The sequence below is a fragment of the Sceloporus undulatus genome, chromosome 1 (assembly GCF_019175285.1).
Source record: "Sceloporus undulatus isolate JIND9_A2432 ecotype Alabama chromosome 1, SceUnd_v1.1, whole genome shotgun sequence".
In the NCBI taxonomy this organism is placed as follows: Eukaryota; Metazoa; Chordata; class Lepidosauria; order Squamata; family Phrynosomatidae; genus Sceloporus; species Sceloporus undulatus.
The window spans coordinates 228,514,756-228,531,976 of record NC_056522.1 but is presented as its reverse complement, the minus strand read 5'-3'; the positions used below and the strand labels follow the sequence as shown (position 1 = coordinate 228,531,976).

The window sequence follows — 17,221 nt, the reverse complement described above, 5'->3', positions numbered from 1 at the left end:
GGGCTACTGATAATTAATCAGTTTTATTTCACTTTCATAGCTTATACAAGAATTTCAAATAATCAGAATTTCTTACTCTAAGTTTATGTCTTGCAGATTTATTATTGCAGTGACAACCCATCTAACATTTTAAATGTTCTAACGAATGTTTTCCCCCCTATTGTTGAATATGTGAAGCAGTGTGACAACAATTATATCAGAATGAAAGGTAGTACACATTTTCTTTATCTCAGTGTCCTTTTCTTCTCAGTCTACTCTGTCAGGAAAAAAAATCTTATTTATCATTGGTAATGTGAGGGGAGGAGGGGTGCATTTTGCCTCTAGCAGCATTAATTGTATTCAAAGACTGTGGGAAAATTTAATAGCAAGTCTACCTATATTACTTCATATTCTCTGTCTCATGTGTATCCACATACAAACCATACCTATGATTTACAAAAAAATTAAATAACAAAGAGTCTTATGGAACCTTAAAAACTTTTAATACTATAATGGCATCTACATTTGCAGACTATGGTTGCAATTCTGTATCAGCTTATACCTAACTACATATAGGTTAGGTAACTGTTTCATATTCACAATCACTATTTAGTCACAATTTTGTCACTATTACTAAAATCACAATCCGCCCCCAACCCATCTACTTGACAGGTATCAGCTGTTTGGAGAGAAAGAAGTCCGTTATGCTGCTGATGAAAGCATGGTGGAATGATGTTTCCATCAGGTGTGCAGGTCAGGCCAGGAGTAGTTAGTTAAGTACTTAAGTAAGTATATGTTTATAGAGGATTTATGTCAACATCTCCCTTTGTTATTTAGCTTATACCACAGTATATTTGTTCGTTATCTTTTTCCTACAGGACACAAAAAACAAATTTAAGGCTTCTCCCATGTGTGGAAACTCAAGTTTTTATCCTTTTGTAATCTAATTGTTTGCTTTCTTCTTGTGCAAGGTGCTGCACAACTTATTCTACAAGATATTGCTCAACTCATTCCACAGGATATGCATTTCAGCAGGTGTTCTTGCACTAGCTGTCCTTATTATCCTGATCTTGGTTGTTCAATTGGTACTGGAACACTGACACTTGTAATACTTCCAGTAATGTTCAATATTACCCACTGAGCCTAAAATGTTTCTTCATAAATAAGATATTCCACCTCAAGTTTGGGAAGACCTTCCTGACAGATGAGCTGTTTGACGGTGTCATGAAGTCTCCTTCTTTGCAGGCTTTTAAACAGAGACTGGATGGCCATCTGTTTGGGGTGCTTTTATTCTGTGTGCCTGCACTGGACAGGATGGCCCTTGTCAGTGACATCCCACACCGAGGTGTCAACCAGTTTGGGGAATGGAGATTTGGGGGCAGGTTCACAGGTGCAAGACCAAAAGGACATGCCTTCACCTCCCTAACCAGTGTGGCTTTAAAAGTGAGTAAAGCCACAGCAGGCAAGGAGAAGGGGTGTCCAAGGTTTTTCTTTCCATGCTGTGCACTATGGTGCATGGGAGGGAGGTGTGGGGGGCAATCAGCCAGGTGTCACCCCTCTTCTGGGGCGTCACTAAGTATGGTCCGCACCTCCTGCACCCTTCTAATGATGCCACTGGCCCTGGTGGTCTCTTCCAAACCTATGATTCTATGATTCTGAGACTCTATTCAACTGCTTTTGTTTTTAATATCAATAGTCAATATTGGCCAATAATCCCCTCTTCTAATGTGAGATAAATATCTTGTTAAAAATAACAAAAATATGTCTGGAAAACATGTTTTTGCTTTTATAGAATAAAACAAATCTCAGACTCTAATTACAGAAATTACTTACTACAGTTTTCTTCATCAGAATTATCACCACAGTCATTTTGACTGTCACATCTCCAGTGATCTGGAATGCAGTTGCTGTTCTTACATTGGTATTCATGAGGCTCACAAGTCTTTTTATCTGTTAGATAAATGGATACTCCTTTTATTATCTAATGCAAATCAGCATTGTGAAAAATGCACCCTAGATTACAAGCCGTAGCATATTAATAATATTTCACTAAGTACTCAATTAATTATCTAGCAGCCATATCAGAATAAAATATTTGTCACCATATTATTTCTAAGAAAATTATTATTGTTCAAATAGAGAATCAGTATTGTTGGGGACAGAATGAATTGCTGGGAGACATCTAGACAATCTTGATGAATCTTGGAATAAACATTTGAACACTAAAACTACATTGGTATTTAGGAAGTGAAGCAACATGTAAGAGTCTCTGACAGACTGGACATTGTCAGATGGCACTAATTCTTACAAGTGAAGCATGGATGCTTCAGGTCCATCATAGGGTAATTTTTAATTACACATGTTTGAATTTGAATCAAACACCATAAAAAGTATAAAATGAATTAACTGTTGCAAGATGGCATGGTTGATTAGAAAAGACAATAATGCTTACTAAAGTTGAAAGTAGTAGGAAAAAGAGAAGACCACAACACAAGGATACTGACAATAAAGCAAGCCACAGCCCTGAGAATGCAAGACATTAGCAGGGCTGCGGATGTCTGGGCTTTTTGGAGGTCTCTCATTCATAGGGTTTCCATAAGTCAAAGCTGATTTGACAGCCATTAACAACAGTAAAGCAAGAACAATGGCAAAAGAAGATGATGACAGATAAATATGCTCTGGATTAATATTAATAATCACAGACAACATTATTCCCAATGAAACGTTTAATATTTATTTTTACAAATGGGAATGTGTAACATGTTTTAGAGTTTGCAGTTGTTGGGTTTGTTTTTTTTTTTGGGGGGGGGGAGGTCCAGCCAGACATATTTCCAATCTATATGTAACTATATGTAAATAATATATATTATATTAATTATATATTATGTTATACATCACTTTGTAAGTGATGGCCTGATGGACAAAAAAAAGCTTCTATAAATATTTGTAATAATAACAACAGTACCTTTCCCAAAACTCTCCACTCTATTTCACATTCTCCTCTAAGTCAGCCAGAATTCATGGCCTCTGAGTATGATCAGCCCTCACTAAACTGTTTTCTTCTCTTGGATTTTCTCCAAGGTGTTTTTTTGCCCCTGCATATATACAAACTTTGGGGAGCCCCAGTGTAAGAGTGCATTTTCCCTGCATTTGGATGGTGCCATTTTGGTTTAATTAGGTCTGGTATTTAGATAATTACTAGAGTACAGAGTACTTACCACAGTTTGCTTCATCAGATCCATCTGCACAATCAGGATCCTCATCACATACCCACAATTTTGAAATGCAATGTTTTGTGGTTTTACACTGAAAATGGTCAGGAGAACAGCTGTTTTCCGCTTTAAAGAAAACAAGTTACTTTGAGTACTGAAATTGTTTTCTAACAGCCAAAACTTCATGTTAAGATAATCAGAGTTAATTTAGATTTCTGTGATCTACAATGCACTTCCTAATGAATGCTTTCATTATTTCCATTTGTTCTCAACCAAAATAACATTATTCAACATAATTCCTGTCAATGATAGTGTACTGTAAGATTTACTGACAATAAATAATTAATTCGGTTCTGAAAATGCACCATTATTTTGCAGTATAATTCAGAGAATGTTTGTTATTGGGTAAATATAATTTATGTAAATATAAATGATAAAAAGCTACACATGTCTTGGCAAAAACCAAGACCTGCTCTAATTGTACATATAATTGCTGTTATGGAAATCCCATGTTTTAATGTTCTGCGAGAATTAACTCTATAGATTCATTCTTTTGCCATTATTTACAACTTATATGTAACTATCATACTTCCTTTCATTTCTCCCACCCCCCAATATATATGTTTTTAAAAAAGCTCCAACTTCTTTATTACTATCTCTCACACTCTATAGTTGAAACTATGAGGATTTTTAAAATTATTTTATTAGCCTTGACAACCTGTTTCATTTGTTACAAGGCTATCACTCCGCCCCCCCCTCCCTATTTTGGTAGCCTACTAGATAGGACCAGTTTTGATAGTAGACCTACCCTACTGTGTACTTTCTTTCCTTTTTGAAGTGTGAAGACTTCTGCTCACTGTTTTAAAACAGTATGTTATTCATAAGTAAACTGATTCACTTATAACATGACAGATAACTTTGAGTAGAAGATTTTACGTATTTATATAAATACCCAAACTACTTACGACAGTCTCTTTCATCTTCTTCATCACCACAGTCATCCTGTCCGTTACACCTGAGATTTATTGGAATACATTTCTGATTCTTGGTGCACTTGAACTGACCCGACAAGCAAACATGTGTGTCTGAGGAGGAAAAAGAAAAAACCTAAGGAAACAAATTTTAAAATTGGAGAGATTCTCCCCCCACCCTTTTTTTTTTTTTTAGCTGGATTGGTATTTTACTGTTCTGTTTATTTATTTATCTTAATATATATTATCATTTATTTATTTCTGTTTCTTTTTTTATAAAGCAAGAATACTTAGAAAATATTTAAAATGCAATATATGTATCCAATTTCATAGTAAAAAAGGAGAAGTCACTACTTCTTCTGGCTCTTCTAGCAGTTGAACAAGTACTAGAAGAAGAAAAAGCATAACAACTAACATAATGAAATGTTTATAAACTGTAGAAGCACTTCCAATTGCCTGTGCAAGTGAGCAAAGTACTGTGTTTGACATTTGAACAAGATGTCAACATTTTCACTAGTAAATTAGCTTTGTGCTAGTACAATTAAATTTTTTGAAACAAACCATATTTGTTTATAACCATATTAACCGTATTCGACAGTGGAACACACTTCCTTGGAGTATGGTGGAGTCTCCCTCCTTGGAAGTCTTTAAACAGAGGCTGGATGGCCATCTGTCGGGGATGCTTTGATTGAGAGTTCCTGCATGGCAAGGGTTTGGACTGGATGGCCCTTGTGGTCTCTTCCAACTCTATGATTATATGATTATATGATTATATGATTCTACCAGTTCCAAAGAATAACCAGTAAAATCTACCATAATGTACTTTCCCAGAGATTCATAAAGAAAATCAACTTCTTATCTTATGCTATTTCTGATACCATGGTCTATTCTTATCTATAGGCTTGCCATTTGTGGTTCTCAGCTTCTGCAAGTGGCAAGCCCCATTGTTTTAAATGAACAGGTGTACATGAAGCTACATGGCCACAGGAACGAATGAGATTTGAGGACACACATTTTAGTTATCCACAGGGAGGGTGGAATGGATACCTCCATGGATAAGAAGAAATTACTGTACTTGACAGATACTTTTGTTTTCGTATTATATTCATTTCCCATAATTTCCTATGACTTCTTAATAGTAGCTGATTCATTATAAACTTCATATGGTTTAGACACCTCCTTCACAGCTATATTTAGGTATTTACTGGTTTTTCACTACATCTGATACTAAATCACTTTTTCATATTTGTTTTACTTGTTCATAAAAATGAAGTGCAAACTTCTTGATATTAATCTTAGATGAATTTCAACATAATTGCTCAAGCATCCCAAGTAAATTTTGAAATGAAAAAGCCCACCCTGACAACAGATTTTTATATGATCTCAACATGATAAAACATTTACTTTTCTACATCTCTCACTCTTTTTATAGATCACATTCCTCAGTCTAATGTATACTAAAAGGCATTTCTTTCACCAAGTGAAGAAGAAAGGTGAAGGACACATCACCACTTCAACAGTAGATTCCAACTCTGCTGACAGATATCTATAAGGGGGTCTCAGATGCCTTCTGTGCGCAGCACTGAGCAGGAGAGGCCCAGCATTTGATGAATTCCAATGAGATGAGACCAGGGGTTCATATAGGGGGGCACACTGTGCTGTGATACCACATGGGAAGGTAGATTCACAGGCAATATAAGGCCAGCCAGTCCTCCATGTATCATCTTGCAAGCTCCAGCAAGCCCTTGCTCATCTCAGCTGTTGTTACCTGGTCTCATTATTCCATAGTAGTCCATCAAATTCACCTTGTACATTAATGTAGTACAGCCCTTAAAGTGTCAAAGATATATTGTTGTCCAGATCTAGCATCCTTCTAGCATCATATCATAACCTTTTGTAGCTCTCTGAATGTTGTTTTGGAATATCTGTGGCCTAAATGCAATTGCTTCTACCAGGGATTGCCAGTAGACTCACTAAAGCAACTGGAAAATACTAAGACAATATTTAGGTAAATGCAATAGATTCATTGGCTATACTTGAAGGTAGCAACTGGATCTATGCCTATGTTTCCTCTTTTTCCATGCCCTATTTAAAAAAAAAATCACATGAATGTACACATGCCTCACACTTGCCATACTGGTGGAGTGTGCTGAAGGAAATATGAAGTACTCTCATGATATCTATAAGAGAATAAAATAACTGGATGTGTACATGACACTTTTCTTTGATGTCATTGCATGACAGGCTATAGTGTCAGACTCTCTGCCCCCCCCCCCCACACACACACCTCTATGTTACATAAAAACTTACCACAATTCATTTCATCAGAGTTGTCTCCACAATCATTTTCTCCATCACAAATAAAAGCTGGTAAAACACAGAGTCCAGTTCCACACTGAAAACGGCCTGGTTGACATTTAAATTCAGCTGGAGAAAGAAACAAGTGTTGAACAGCTGCATATATTGCTAATAAAATATGGTGAGTGCTTTTCTAATACTCATAGTTCTAGACTTTCAAAAAAGTTGGGAAATGAGATTTTTAATATATATATATATATATATATATATATATATATATATATATATATATATATATATATATAATCTTCCTGTGTCTCATCCCAATTAAATTAATGAAAATGCTCCCTTCTAAGATACAATGTTTTAAAATCAAATAGCTATCAAATGTTTTGCAATAAACAAGACAGAATGTCTCTACCCTGTAATTTTTAAAGCAAGAAAATAACTATTACTATTATCCAAGGGATTCTAAATTGCTAGTCTTTTTTAATGAAGCAATTAAGTATATTTCTTCTTAGTTGCATTGAAATAAATGGCTTATGCCAGATTTCTTTTTGTTACAAACTTATACCTACACCTTTTCCCTGCAATTATATGATACCTAAACACAAGGAATGAGATCTAATTGCCATGAAAGCTGAATGCCTGTTAACAATAAATTGTGTAATTTTCTCCATTTTAATGTGCCATACAGCATTAGACTGAATGAATAGACCACCAAAATTACTGCATCTGATGATGGAATCATACACACACATATGGAGGAGTAAGCCCACTGAACTCAGTGGAGTTTACTTCTAAGTATGTACAAAACTGCAATACTTCTTATTTAGTATACTTATTTACTTATAATGATTCCCCCTCCCTCCCTCTCATTTTCTGGTAAACAATATAGAGTAGTCACACACACACCAAAAAAACTCCAAACAAAGTAGTCTTCTACATCAAAACAGAAACATCACCTGAATTAGTATGTGTTTAGCTAGATATTTACCTAAAATGTATATTGCTCTTTAAATAGGACTAACTTTGGTACACAGAATAATTACCTAAGAAACTGTAGCAATATTCTAGACATCAAGCAGCAGATAATAATCTGCTTTACCATTATCAAAATATTTTATACAACTGTTAAGATCTTATGCATATTTATTCAGAAATATATCTTACCATTTTTATTATACCTTTTCTCAATAACATAATTCAAGAACAGGAAGGAATAAAAAGATGTTGGATGCAATACACAGAAGAGTTATATAAAAGAGATAACAAAATGAAGGACACATGGAATGAAATCTACAGCGCTATATAAATAAAGAATAATAATAATGAAGACCCATAACAATATGAACCCCAGATTCTGAAAAGTGAGGTGGAAGATGTAATAAGAGAAATTGGGGGTGGGGGGGGCACCAGGAACAGACAATATTCCAGTTGAACTGCTGAAGTTCACATTGAGAGTCAATTCTAGTGCTAATCCACATGTCAACAAATATTGGGGGGGGGGGGACAATAACCAACAAATTGGGAAAAATCATTTTACATCTTCATCCACAAAAAAAGAGACACAAAAGACTTCAGCAACTATAGGACCATAGTGCTAATCTCTCATGCAAGCAAAATCACGCTCAAAACTCTGCTATATAGACTCCTACCATACATGGAGAGAGAAATCCCAGAGGTCCAAGCAGGATTCAAGAAAGGAAGAGGCACTAGAAACCACTTTACAAACATACAGCAGCTAATGAAGCACACCGAAGAATTCATAAAGATAATCAGCATGTGCTGTATACTGTTGATTATAATAAAGCCTTTGACTGGATAGATCATGAAAGGCTATGAAACTGCCAACACATTTGATAATCCTGATGAGGACTCAGGACAAGAGGCTACTGTCAGAAAAGAACGTGGAGAAACAGCATGGTTCCCAATTGGCAAAGGAGTCAGACAAGGCTGCATCTTATCACCCTACTTGTTCAACTTTTATGCAGAACATATTGTAAAAAAAGCAGGCTTGGACACAGAAGGAGGAGTGTAAATAGGAGGAATGAATGAATATCAACAATCTAAAATATGTAGATGACACCAAAGTATTAACAGAAAACCTCACAGACCCAGAACAGATACTAGGGAAGAAAGTGCAAAGGCAGGCCTGCTGTTCAACGCAACGAAAACAAAAATTATGACCACAGAGAATTTACACAAATTCAGACTAGACAATGAGGAAATAGAAAACATAAAAGAATTCTCATACCTAGGATCAAACATCGATAACAGCGGGGATTGCAATCAGGAAATTATAAGAAGATTAAGAATGGGGAAGGCAGCTATCAAAGAACTAGAAAAGATCCTAAAATGCAAAGATATACAACTGAGCACAGAAGTCAGAAGCATACAAGCCATTTTATTCCCTATTACCATGTATGGCTGTGAGAGCTAGACAATCAAGAAACAAGATAGGGGGGAAATCAATTTATTTGAGATGTGGTGTTGGAGAAGAGTGCTGAGGGTTCTGCGGACAGCCAAAAAACAAACAAATGGGTCCTCGAGCAAATAAAGCTAGAGGTCTCCCTGGGAGCTAAGATGATAAAACTGTGGCTGTTGTACTTTGGACACATCATGGGAAGGCACGACTCATTGGAAAAAAACAATAATGCTAGGAAAGGTGGAGGGAAGTAGAAAGAGAGGAAGGCCACATGCCAGATGGATGGATTTTATTATGGAGGTCATGTGTATGAGTTTGCAGGAAATAAGAAGAACAGTGGAGAACGGGGAGTCTTGGAGATGTCACATCCACAGGGTCGCTATGGGTCAAGATCAACTCAAGGGCAATTAACAACAACAACAATAAACTAGATTAATGAATGCTTTAAGAAAATACATTTTAAAAAATAATCCAAGGTGTGTCTGACAGTTCCTTGTATAGTACGGATGTGTGAATGGGAGAATGCTTAGGACACTATACTGTATCTCAGGTGTTTGACAAAAATATGAAGTATTTGTTCATCCTGTAGAATTAAAAGTAACTAGATTCCTCTCAAGCAATGCAGTACCTGAAGAAGGTAACACCAATCCACTGGTTTTACAGTTGTATTAAGGGCATTCAAAAGTGTTGGGAAACAGTTTGTTAATTCAGAGATGGGAATGTCAACAGTACTAAATTAAATCAATTAACCTGAAGGTCAACCTCTTCTTCTTCATATATGCTAAATGTAATTAACCCTATTCCTAGCAGGGTGGATTTCTTACCTTTAGAAAAGGGCATTATACACTCACCTCAGCACCCCAAGCTGCTGTTGATGCAACCACTTCAGACCTTTTACTGGTTCCAGGGGAGGGGTTGGGGAAAGCATTTGATAGTTGCCTAGTAATTGCCCGACATACTTCCAACATTACCTGTTAGTGGTTGGGGAATATGTTGAGTGGTTACTAAGCAGTCACCAAGTGCTTTCTTTCTCCCCTCCCTGGAGCAAGCAAAACATCCAGTTCGGGAGCTTCTCATGCTGGGGATCCTCTTTTGATTATTTAGCTTGTACTTTACCCTAGAAAGCTCCCTCTATTCCCAAATAAAACCTACTAGATGAATTTTCAATATGTAAGAATGAAGAGATGGAGAGGTGGGGAAATCACCAATGCAGACCATGTACAGGCTGAAAAGGCACAGCCACGAATTTACCATCCAGAAAATGCAAGGCTATGCACTTGTGTTTTTCATAAAGAATTTTGGGATATGTTCATGACTGCTGTCTAGAGGTAAGACATTTCTATTACAAAGCAGGGAATTTTTATTACTGTAAGCACTGTTATTCTAAAAATTATCATTCTGGGTATAGCAATCTTTTTCACTTTATAATTAAATATATATGACAAAATCTAATGTTGGGCCCGGTACAAACGGGCCTTTTTGATGCCCTCGTCACGTGCTAGGGTTGCCTGGGGGTGGAGCGCCCACATGCCCCGCAACCCTCGCATGTGACAAGGATGTAACAATGGTAGTGCCCTGTATACTTGGGCGCTGCCATTGTTACATAAGCACCGCGCGGCATCTGCACGGTGCCACACGGCACCACATGGTGCTTAAGTAACGAGTGTGCCAGGGACACACTTGTTATGCCGCCGCTGCGGCTTGAAAAGAACCCGCTTTTTGTGGGTTCTTTTTCTGCCCACGGGAAGCTGCGGCTTCCCTCCAGTGGAAAAATAAGTGCCAGGAGGCCACCCTTTTTGGGTGGTCTATACCGCACCTAAGTTCAATTTAGAGCAGACCTATTTCAATGAATAGGTTTCTTAGGGAACATCCGCGCTGTAGAAATAATGCATTTTAAGTGGTGTAGCTCCATCCTATGGAGTCTTAGGGTTTATAGGTCCTGAACAGACAGGCCAAAATAAAGCTGCTTCGGGTCATTTTGGAAGTGTGCTGTTCAAATGAAGCATGTGTTCTAAGAGGCCAGAAGCCACACCAAAGCCACACTCCAATCCTAAAGAATAGAGTGCAGCTTTGGCGCAACTTAGGGCTTCTTAAGATGCATGTATCTTTTAAACATCATACCTCCAAAGTGCCTCGATGCAGTTTTATTTTGGCCTGTCTGTTCAGGCCCATAGTTTTACAAGGCGTTTAGCCTTTTGTGCCAAAGAGTGCTGGTATCTTACAAAACTACAAATTCCAGGATTCTCTCAAATGGAACCGTGGCAGTTAAAGTGGTGTCAAACTGCATTATTTCTACAATATGGATGCACCCTTAGTCCCATCTAACATGATTTCAACGGGCATGTTCTACTTAGAATGAACACTTGACTGAGCCCATAGGAATGAAATCAATTTGGGGGGGAAAACACAAAAAACCTAAAAATGATGTTGCATTACTTTTCCAGTTTGAAATGATAAGTTAATACACCTTTCTAATATCTGCAACACTACATCTCAAACATACTGTTTCTATTTATACGTACGACATTCTTCGGGTTCATCTGATCCATCTCCACAGTCATCAACAGTGTCACATTTCCACCAGAATGGAATACATTTGTCAGTCTTGCAGCGAAACTGCAGGAGAAAGATATAGCAAGAAATATTAATAGTTTTGGTTGTACAACTTAAATATTTCATAGAAATAACAATAATATAATCAGCATCTATTTTCACAGGTTGGACCTTGCTATTCCTTGTAATTTATTTCCGGTTGCTATCTTTTGAGACATTTTAAAAAGTCATGTTAAAGTTTCAGAGTTCTTGTATCAACCTTTCTTAAGGAATGCATTTCGTTAATGCGAGTAACACTTTCTTGTTCTGTGCCTTCAAGCTGTTACCAACATATGGCGACCCTAAAGGGAACCTGTCACAGGAGTCGCCTTCCTCTGAAGCTGAGAGAGTATTACTTGCTCTAGGTCAGTCAGTGGGTTTCCATGGCCAAGTAGGGATTCTAATGCTGGAAAGTGTTAAAAAGCCAGTGTGATGTAGTGGTTTGATGTTGATCAAACCACTACACCACACTGGCTTTTTAACACTTTCTTCAGATTATATAAATCAAGATGAGTTGCAATAACCTAGGACCCAAATAGACAGGCCAAAATAAAGTTGCTTCGGGTCACTTTGGAGGTATGCTGTTTAAATGCTGCATGCGACCAAGAGGCCAGAAACCGCACCAAAGCAACGCCCCAGTCCTAAGGACTAGAGAGCAGCTTTGGCACAGCTTCTAGTCTCTTAAAATGTGTGTGTCATTTAAACAGCATACCTCCAAAGTGACCCGAAGTAGCTTTATTTTGGCCTGTCTATTTGGGTCCTTAGATTCAGAGCTGTACTTTCAAAAGTGTTTCATCATACAATGGGAGATCCAAATTTTTGAACAATTCCCACTTAATATAATTACATTAAAAATAAAAGACTGAGATTATAATTACAGTCCAAGGCCCACTTTCCTTAAAGTAAGTGTTACTGTACTCAGTGGAACTTCCTTCTAAATAAACATGCACAGGATTACATTATGATATGCTAAACTCTGACACATTTATTAATAATAAATAAGTAAATAAAAGCTTGTAAAATGTGGGCTAGACTAGGTAATTGTTACATGGATTTGTAATTGGTTGACTGGCCAAACCCAAAGGGTTCTCAACAATGGCTCCTCTTCATCCAAGAGAGAAGTGACCAGTGGGGTCCCACAGGGCTCTGTCCTGGGCCGAGTGTTATTCAACATATTTATCAATGACTTGGATGATAGAATTGGGGGCATACTCATCAAATTTGCAGATGACACCAAATTAGGAGGAATAGCTAATACTCCAGAGGACAGGATCAAAATTCAAAATGACCTGAATAGACTAGAAAGCTGGGCCAAAGCTAACAAAATGAAATTCAACATTGAGAAATGTAAGGTACTGCACTTAGGGCAGAAAAATGAAATGCACAGATATAGGATGGGTGACACCTGGCTGAATGAGACTACATGTGAAAAGGATCTAGGAGTCCAAGTAGACCACAAGTTGAACATGAGTCAACAGTGTGATGCGGCAGCTAAAAAGGTCAATGCAATTTTAGGCTGCATCAATAAAAGTATAGTGTATAGATCAGGGGTAGGCAACCTGCGGCCCGTGGGCCGGATGCGGCCCGGCAAGGCCTTGGGACCGGCCCCAGCCCGGTCCTGCCGCCGATTGCCGCCGGAGACTTTGGCCTCTAGCGTGAGGGCGTGGGGCCTTTGGCCTATCAGGAGGAGGCGGGCAAGGGGGGGCAAGCGGCAGGCAAGGGGGGCAACTGTCTATAGAAGCCTCCAAAACATGCATTTATATTAACAATTTTTAAAAAATCAGCAATTTTTTTTGCGTGTCCTCCATTTTTTTAAAAAAGTGTCCTCCATTTGAAAATTTTGTCCTACATTTGGCCCGGTTTATTTATTTAATTAATGTTTTAAAAAATTTTTATTTGGCTTCGGCCCCCCCAGTTGTCTGAGGGACAGCAACCCGGCCCTCGGCTCAAAAATGTTGCCTACCCCTGGTATAGATCAAGAGAAGTACTAGTGCCACTGTATTCTGCTTTGGTCAGGCCCCACCTGGAATATTGTGTCCAGTTCTGGGCACCACAATTCAAGAAGGACATTGAGAAATGAGCATGTGCAAAAGAGGGCGACTAAAATGGTGAAGGGTCTGGAAACCATGTCCTATGAGGAATGACTTAGGGAGCTGGGGATGTTTAGCCTGGAGACAAGAAGGTTAAGAGGTGATATGATAGCCCTATTTAAATATTTGAAGGGATGTCATATTGAGGAGGGAGTGAGCTTGTTTTCTGCTGCTCCAGAGAACAGGACCCGAAACAATGGATGCAAGCTACAGGAAAAGAGATTCCACCTCAACATTAGTAGGAACTTCCTGACAGTAAGGGCTGGTTGACAGTGGAACAAACTCCCTCCGAGAGTGGTGGAGTCTCCCTCCTTTAAGCAGAGGCTAGATGGCCATCTGTTAGGGATGCTTTGATTGAGATTTCCTGCATGGCAGGGGATTGGACTGGATGGCCCTTGTGGTCTCTTCCAACTCTACGATTCTATGATTTGTATCCCACCCAATCAATGAGGAATCCAGACAACTAACAACAGTGGAAGTACAATAAAAATACAATAAAAAACAAACTAATCCCTTCCCAGCCACCCAGCCATATAAAACAGACAATAACAATAAGCAATATCAATACAGTGTCAGTCAACAGGAAAAGATAAGAATGTTACAAGTCAAACGAGGCTCATAGAAAATTTCCTCCATTTCAAAATATCTAAATACATGAAGGAGGACTCTTACAAATGTTATGTTTACAAACAGTATACGTACTTGGCTGGCTGTGCAATTTGATAAGCAGGTCTTATTATCTGCAGCAAGGTAAAAGTTGGTGGGACAAGCACAAGTGTGTGTTTTGCCAGGGGCTAGGAGACACAGGTGACTACATCCACCATTAGTTAATGCACATATATGTTTAGGCACTATGAATGCAAAAGAACAGTTAAAAGTTATCAGTAAGATTCATGGGAAAACAACATAAAGCAACATAATTAAGTTTTTCCCTTAAATGTTTAGAAATATTGTTTGCAAAAAGAAGTGAAAAAGAAATGGCAGGGTGAGAAGTAAATGTATATTTGTCTGAAATATATTTTTGTATTCACATAAATATATTCATGCCAACTGGGTATAAAATATAGTGGTTAAGAAATAAAACCACTTTCATAATTTGGTACTATTTCAGCCAATTCATGTTCTTCCAACATACAGAAATACTCTGAAAAGGTGATGTTATTTTAAATTCTGCACACTTGTCGACCCTTTCTAGAAAAAAAAGGCACCATGGAGTACACTGCTATATTGCACAGGGGGGATCAGCAAAATGATATGTCCAATACCAGTTCTGGGATGTTACTGTCTTCAACTCCATGCAAGATCCACTAACAGAACTGAGAGAGAATTGACATTTACTAGGCTATTGGAAGCTGGTCCTTAGAGTGGTTCTACTCACAGGGTCATATTTTCAATGAAAGTAATATTTTCAATGACTTTTTTTTAAACTTTTGTCTGTTTTTGCAAGTCTGAAGGATTATTGAAGTTTATTGATAATCAAAACCATTAAAACTTTATTGCCAATAATTGCTTGGCTGAAAAAAATCTAAAATTATTTACCATTAGGTTGTCTATAGGAATGATATACTTGGATATCAGTGATAGCATGCCATGAGTTAATCAATGCTACTTTATCTGATCCAGAGGTTTTATGGGCACGGTTGACAGTCTTGGTTTTCCCATCAGTCCAGTATATGTAGTCTTCAAATAATGTGAGAGCAATCACCCCTAGAATATGTTGATTAGGGACTGCAACAGAATATAAAATTAATGTTAAGCTTTGGTAGATTGCCAGTTAAAATATTTCATACTGTGAAAGCTGACAAAGACAACTATTGTGTTACTTCTGAATAATTGCTGGGACAACTTGTCAAGCATGAAGGCTCTTTGTTAGCTTTTAAAAGTATCAGATTATGATTAGATACATCAGTCCTCCTTGATTAGGTTTTCTTGGCCTAATCATCATGAGATGAGTACTATTTATCCATAACCTCCTGCAGCAGATGCATTGGTATATGCAGATGTGCAAACACACACACACACAGAGGAAGACTCTTTAGTAAGAAAGGGGTGATAGCTTCTAACCAGCCTAAATTCCCCAGAAGTTATGGCCCACTTTTAACTTTCTCCTTTCCCACATCTTGTAAAGCAGGGGTAGGCAACCTTTTTGAGATGAGGGCCGGGTTGCTGTCCCTCAGACAACTGGGGGGCCGAACTCAAAATAGCGCCCAGAGCGGCGCGGAAGCTGCGGTGGGGGCGGCAATTGGCCGCAGGACCGGGCTGGGCCCGGTCCCAAGGCCTCGCTGGGCCGGATCCGGCCCGCAGGTCGTAGGTTGCCGACCCCTGTTGTAAAGCAATGAATCTGTATTTATGGTTGGTGTAGAAGAAGGTTGTTTCTGCAATCTCATATTCCTCTTGCAAATGGTTTATAGCATTTGCACAGGCAAAAATAGTTTCAGGGTGGGCATCAGAAAACACTGATAAGCAATTTTACTCAGTTTAGTGGTTACATAATCACACCTGAATCCCCTTAGGATGGTATTTTCTACCTTAGTGAGATGTTGCTTAAGAACAGCCTCAGCCAATTGATGACCAATCATAACAGTGAGACCAGACAGAAGGCATTGGGTTATACAAGGCCCACTTTATTTGACCTAAGGACCTATTTAATGACCAGAAACTGGGAATAAGCAATGGGTGGGGAGAAGAGCTGAAGCCAGGTGTCAAGCTGTGATCACCTCCTCAGTTTTCCCTTAGACATAACACCTGACCCAAAGGACAATCAAATATCATACATATTGCTTCCTGGCCAGCCATTTACTGGAATTCAGACCAAGAGCACTTCTCCCCCAAGTCTGTAGACTTTATAGGAGAGAGGAACCAGCTGTTCAAACCCAAGGGGAAGCTCTTCCTACCTCCCCAGGCCCCCATTCTTTTGGAAGAGTCCTAGAACCCAACATTTCACCAAAAGGTGAAAGTGTACACTGAACTCTGATATTCCTCCCATAACTTGCCAATGACAACCTATTTACAGACACCACCTGAGCCAATTGACAGTGTCCTTCAGATACAGTGTGGAGTAGGCCAAACAAACAAACAAAAAACACCTCCACAAAAACAAAACAAAACAAAACCATCATATGTAAATGGGAGAAAATTCCTACCCAGTCCCAAACCACCATCATTCACACTGCTATGCTGGTCAGATTGGTCCAGGAAGAAAATTCAAAAGGGGCTTGTGAAGGAGTGGCAGGGCCATAAAATTCCTCTTGGTCTACCCAGCTGACACACTACAGCTTGGCACCCAAGTATGAAGCCAATTAAGAAGATTTCCATACCTGGCTGAATCGCTGATAAAACATCCCGGTGCGCTTCCTCAATCGTCATGGAATCATCGCTCCCTCTAGCTTCCCTGAATCGTCTCAAGGGGAGTGGATTTCCTCTGAATGAAAATTTTGCATTCAGAGGAAATCTGCTCCCCTTGAGATGTTTCAGGGATGCTAGAGGGAGTGATGATTCCATGATGGTTGAGGAAGTGTCTTCAGACACACATGCTTCCTCCACATTTGAGGGACATTTCAGGAATGTTTTATCAGCAATTCATCCAGATATGAAAATCTTGTAAATCTGTCTCCTATTCCTGGAGGCCATCAAATTGTGTAATCCTCAGAG

At 38.5% G+C, this 17,221-nt stretch overlaps 1 protein-coding gene across 6 annotated transcripts in view; it reads right to left on the bottom strand.

Moving 5' to 3' along the window:
• Positions 1 to 17,221, bottom strand: part of LRP1B (LDL receptor related protein 1B) — a 1,051,820-nt gene that overhangs the window by 113,920 nt on the left and 920,679 nt on the right. For all 6 annotated transcript variants that reach the window (XM_042437575.1, XM_042437584.1, XM_042437621.1 and 3 more), the window contains 7 exons: positions 15,110 to 15,298; positions 14,273 to 14,421; positions 11,411 to 11,504; positions 6,473 to 6,589; positions 4,157 to 4,276; positions 3,198 to 3,317; positions 1,813 to 1,929 (listed from right to left, as the gene is read on the bottom strand). In XM_042437575.1, coding sequence (XP_042293509.1) covers positions 1,813 to 1,929; positions 3,198 to 3,317; positions 4,157 to 4,276; positions 6,473 to 6,589; positions 11,411 to 11,504; positions 14,273 to 14,421; positions 15,110 to 15,298 — 906 coding nt within the window. The remainder of the gene's footprint in view (positions 1 to 1,812; positions 1,930 to 3,197; positions 3,318 to 4,156; positions 4,277 to 6,472; positions 6,590 to 11,410; positions 11,505 to 14,272; positions 14,422 to 15,109; positions 15,299 to 17,221) is intronic.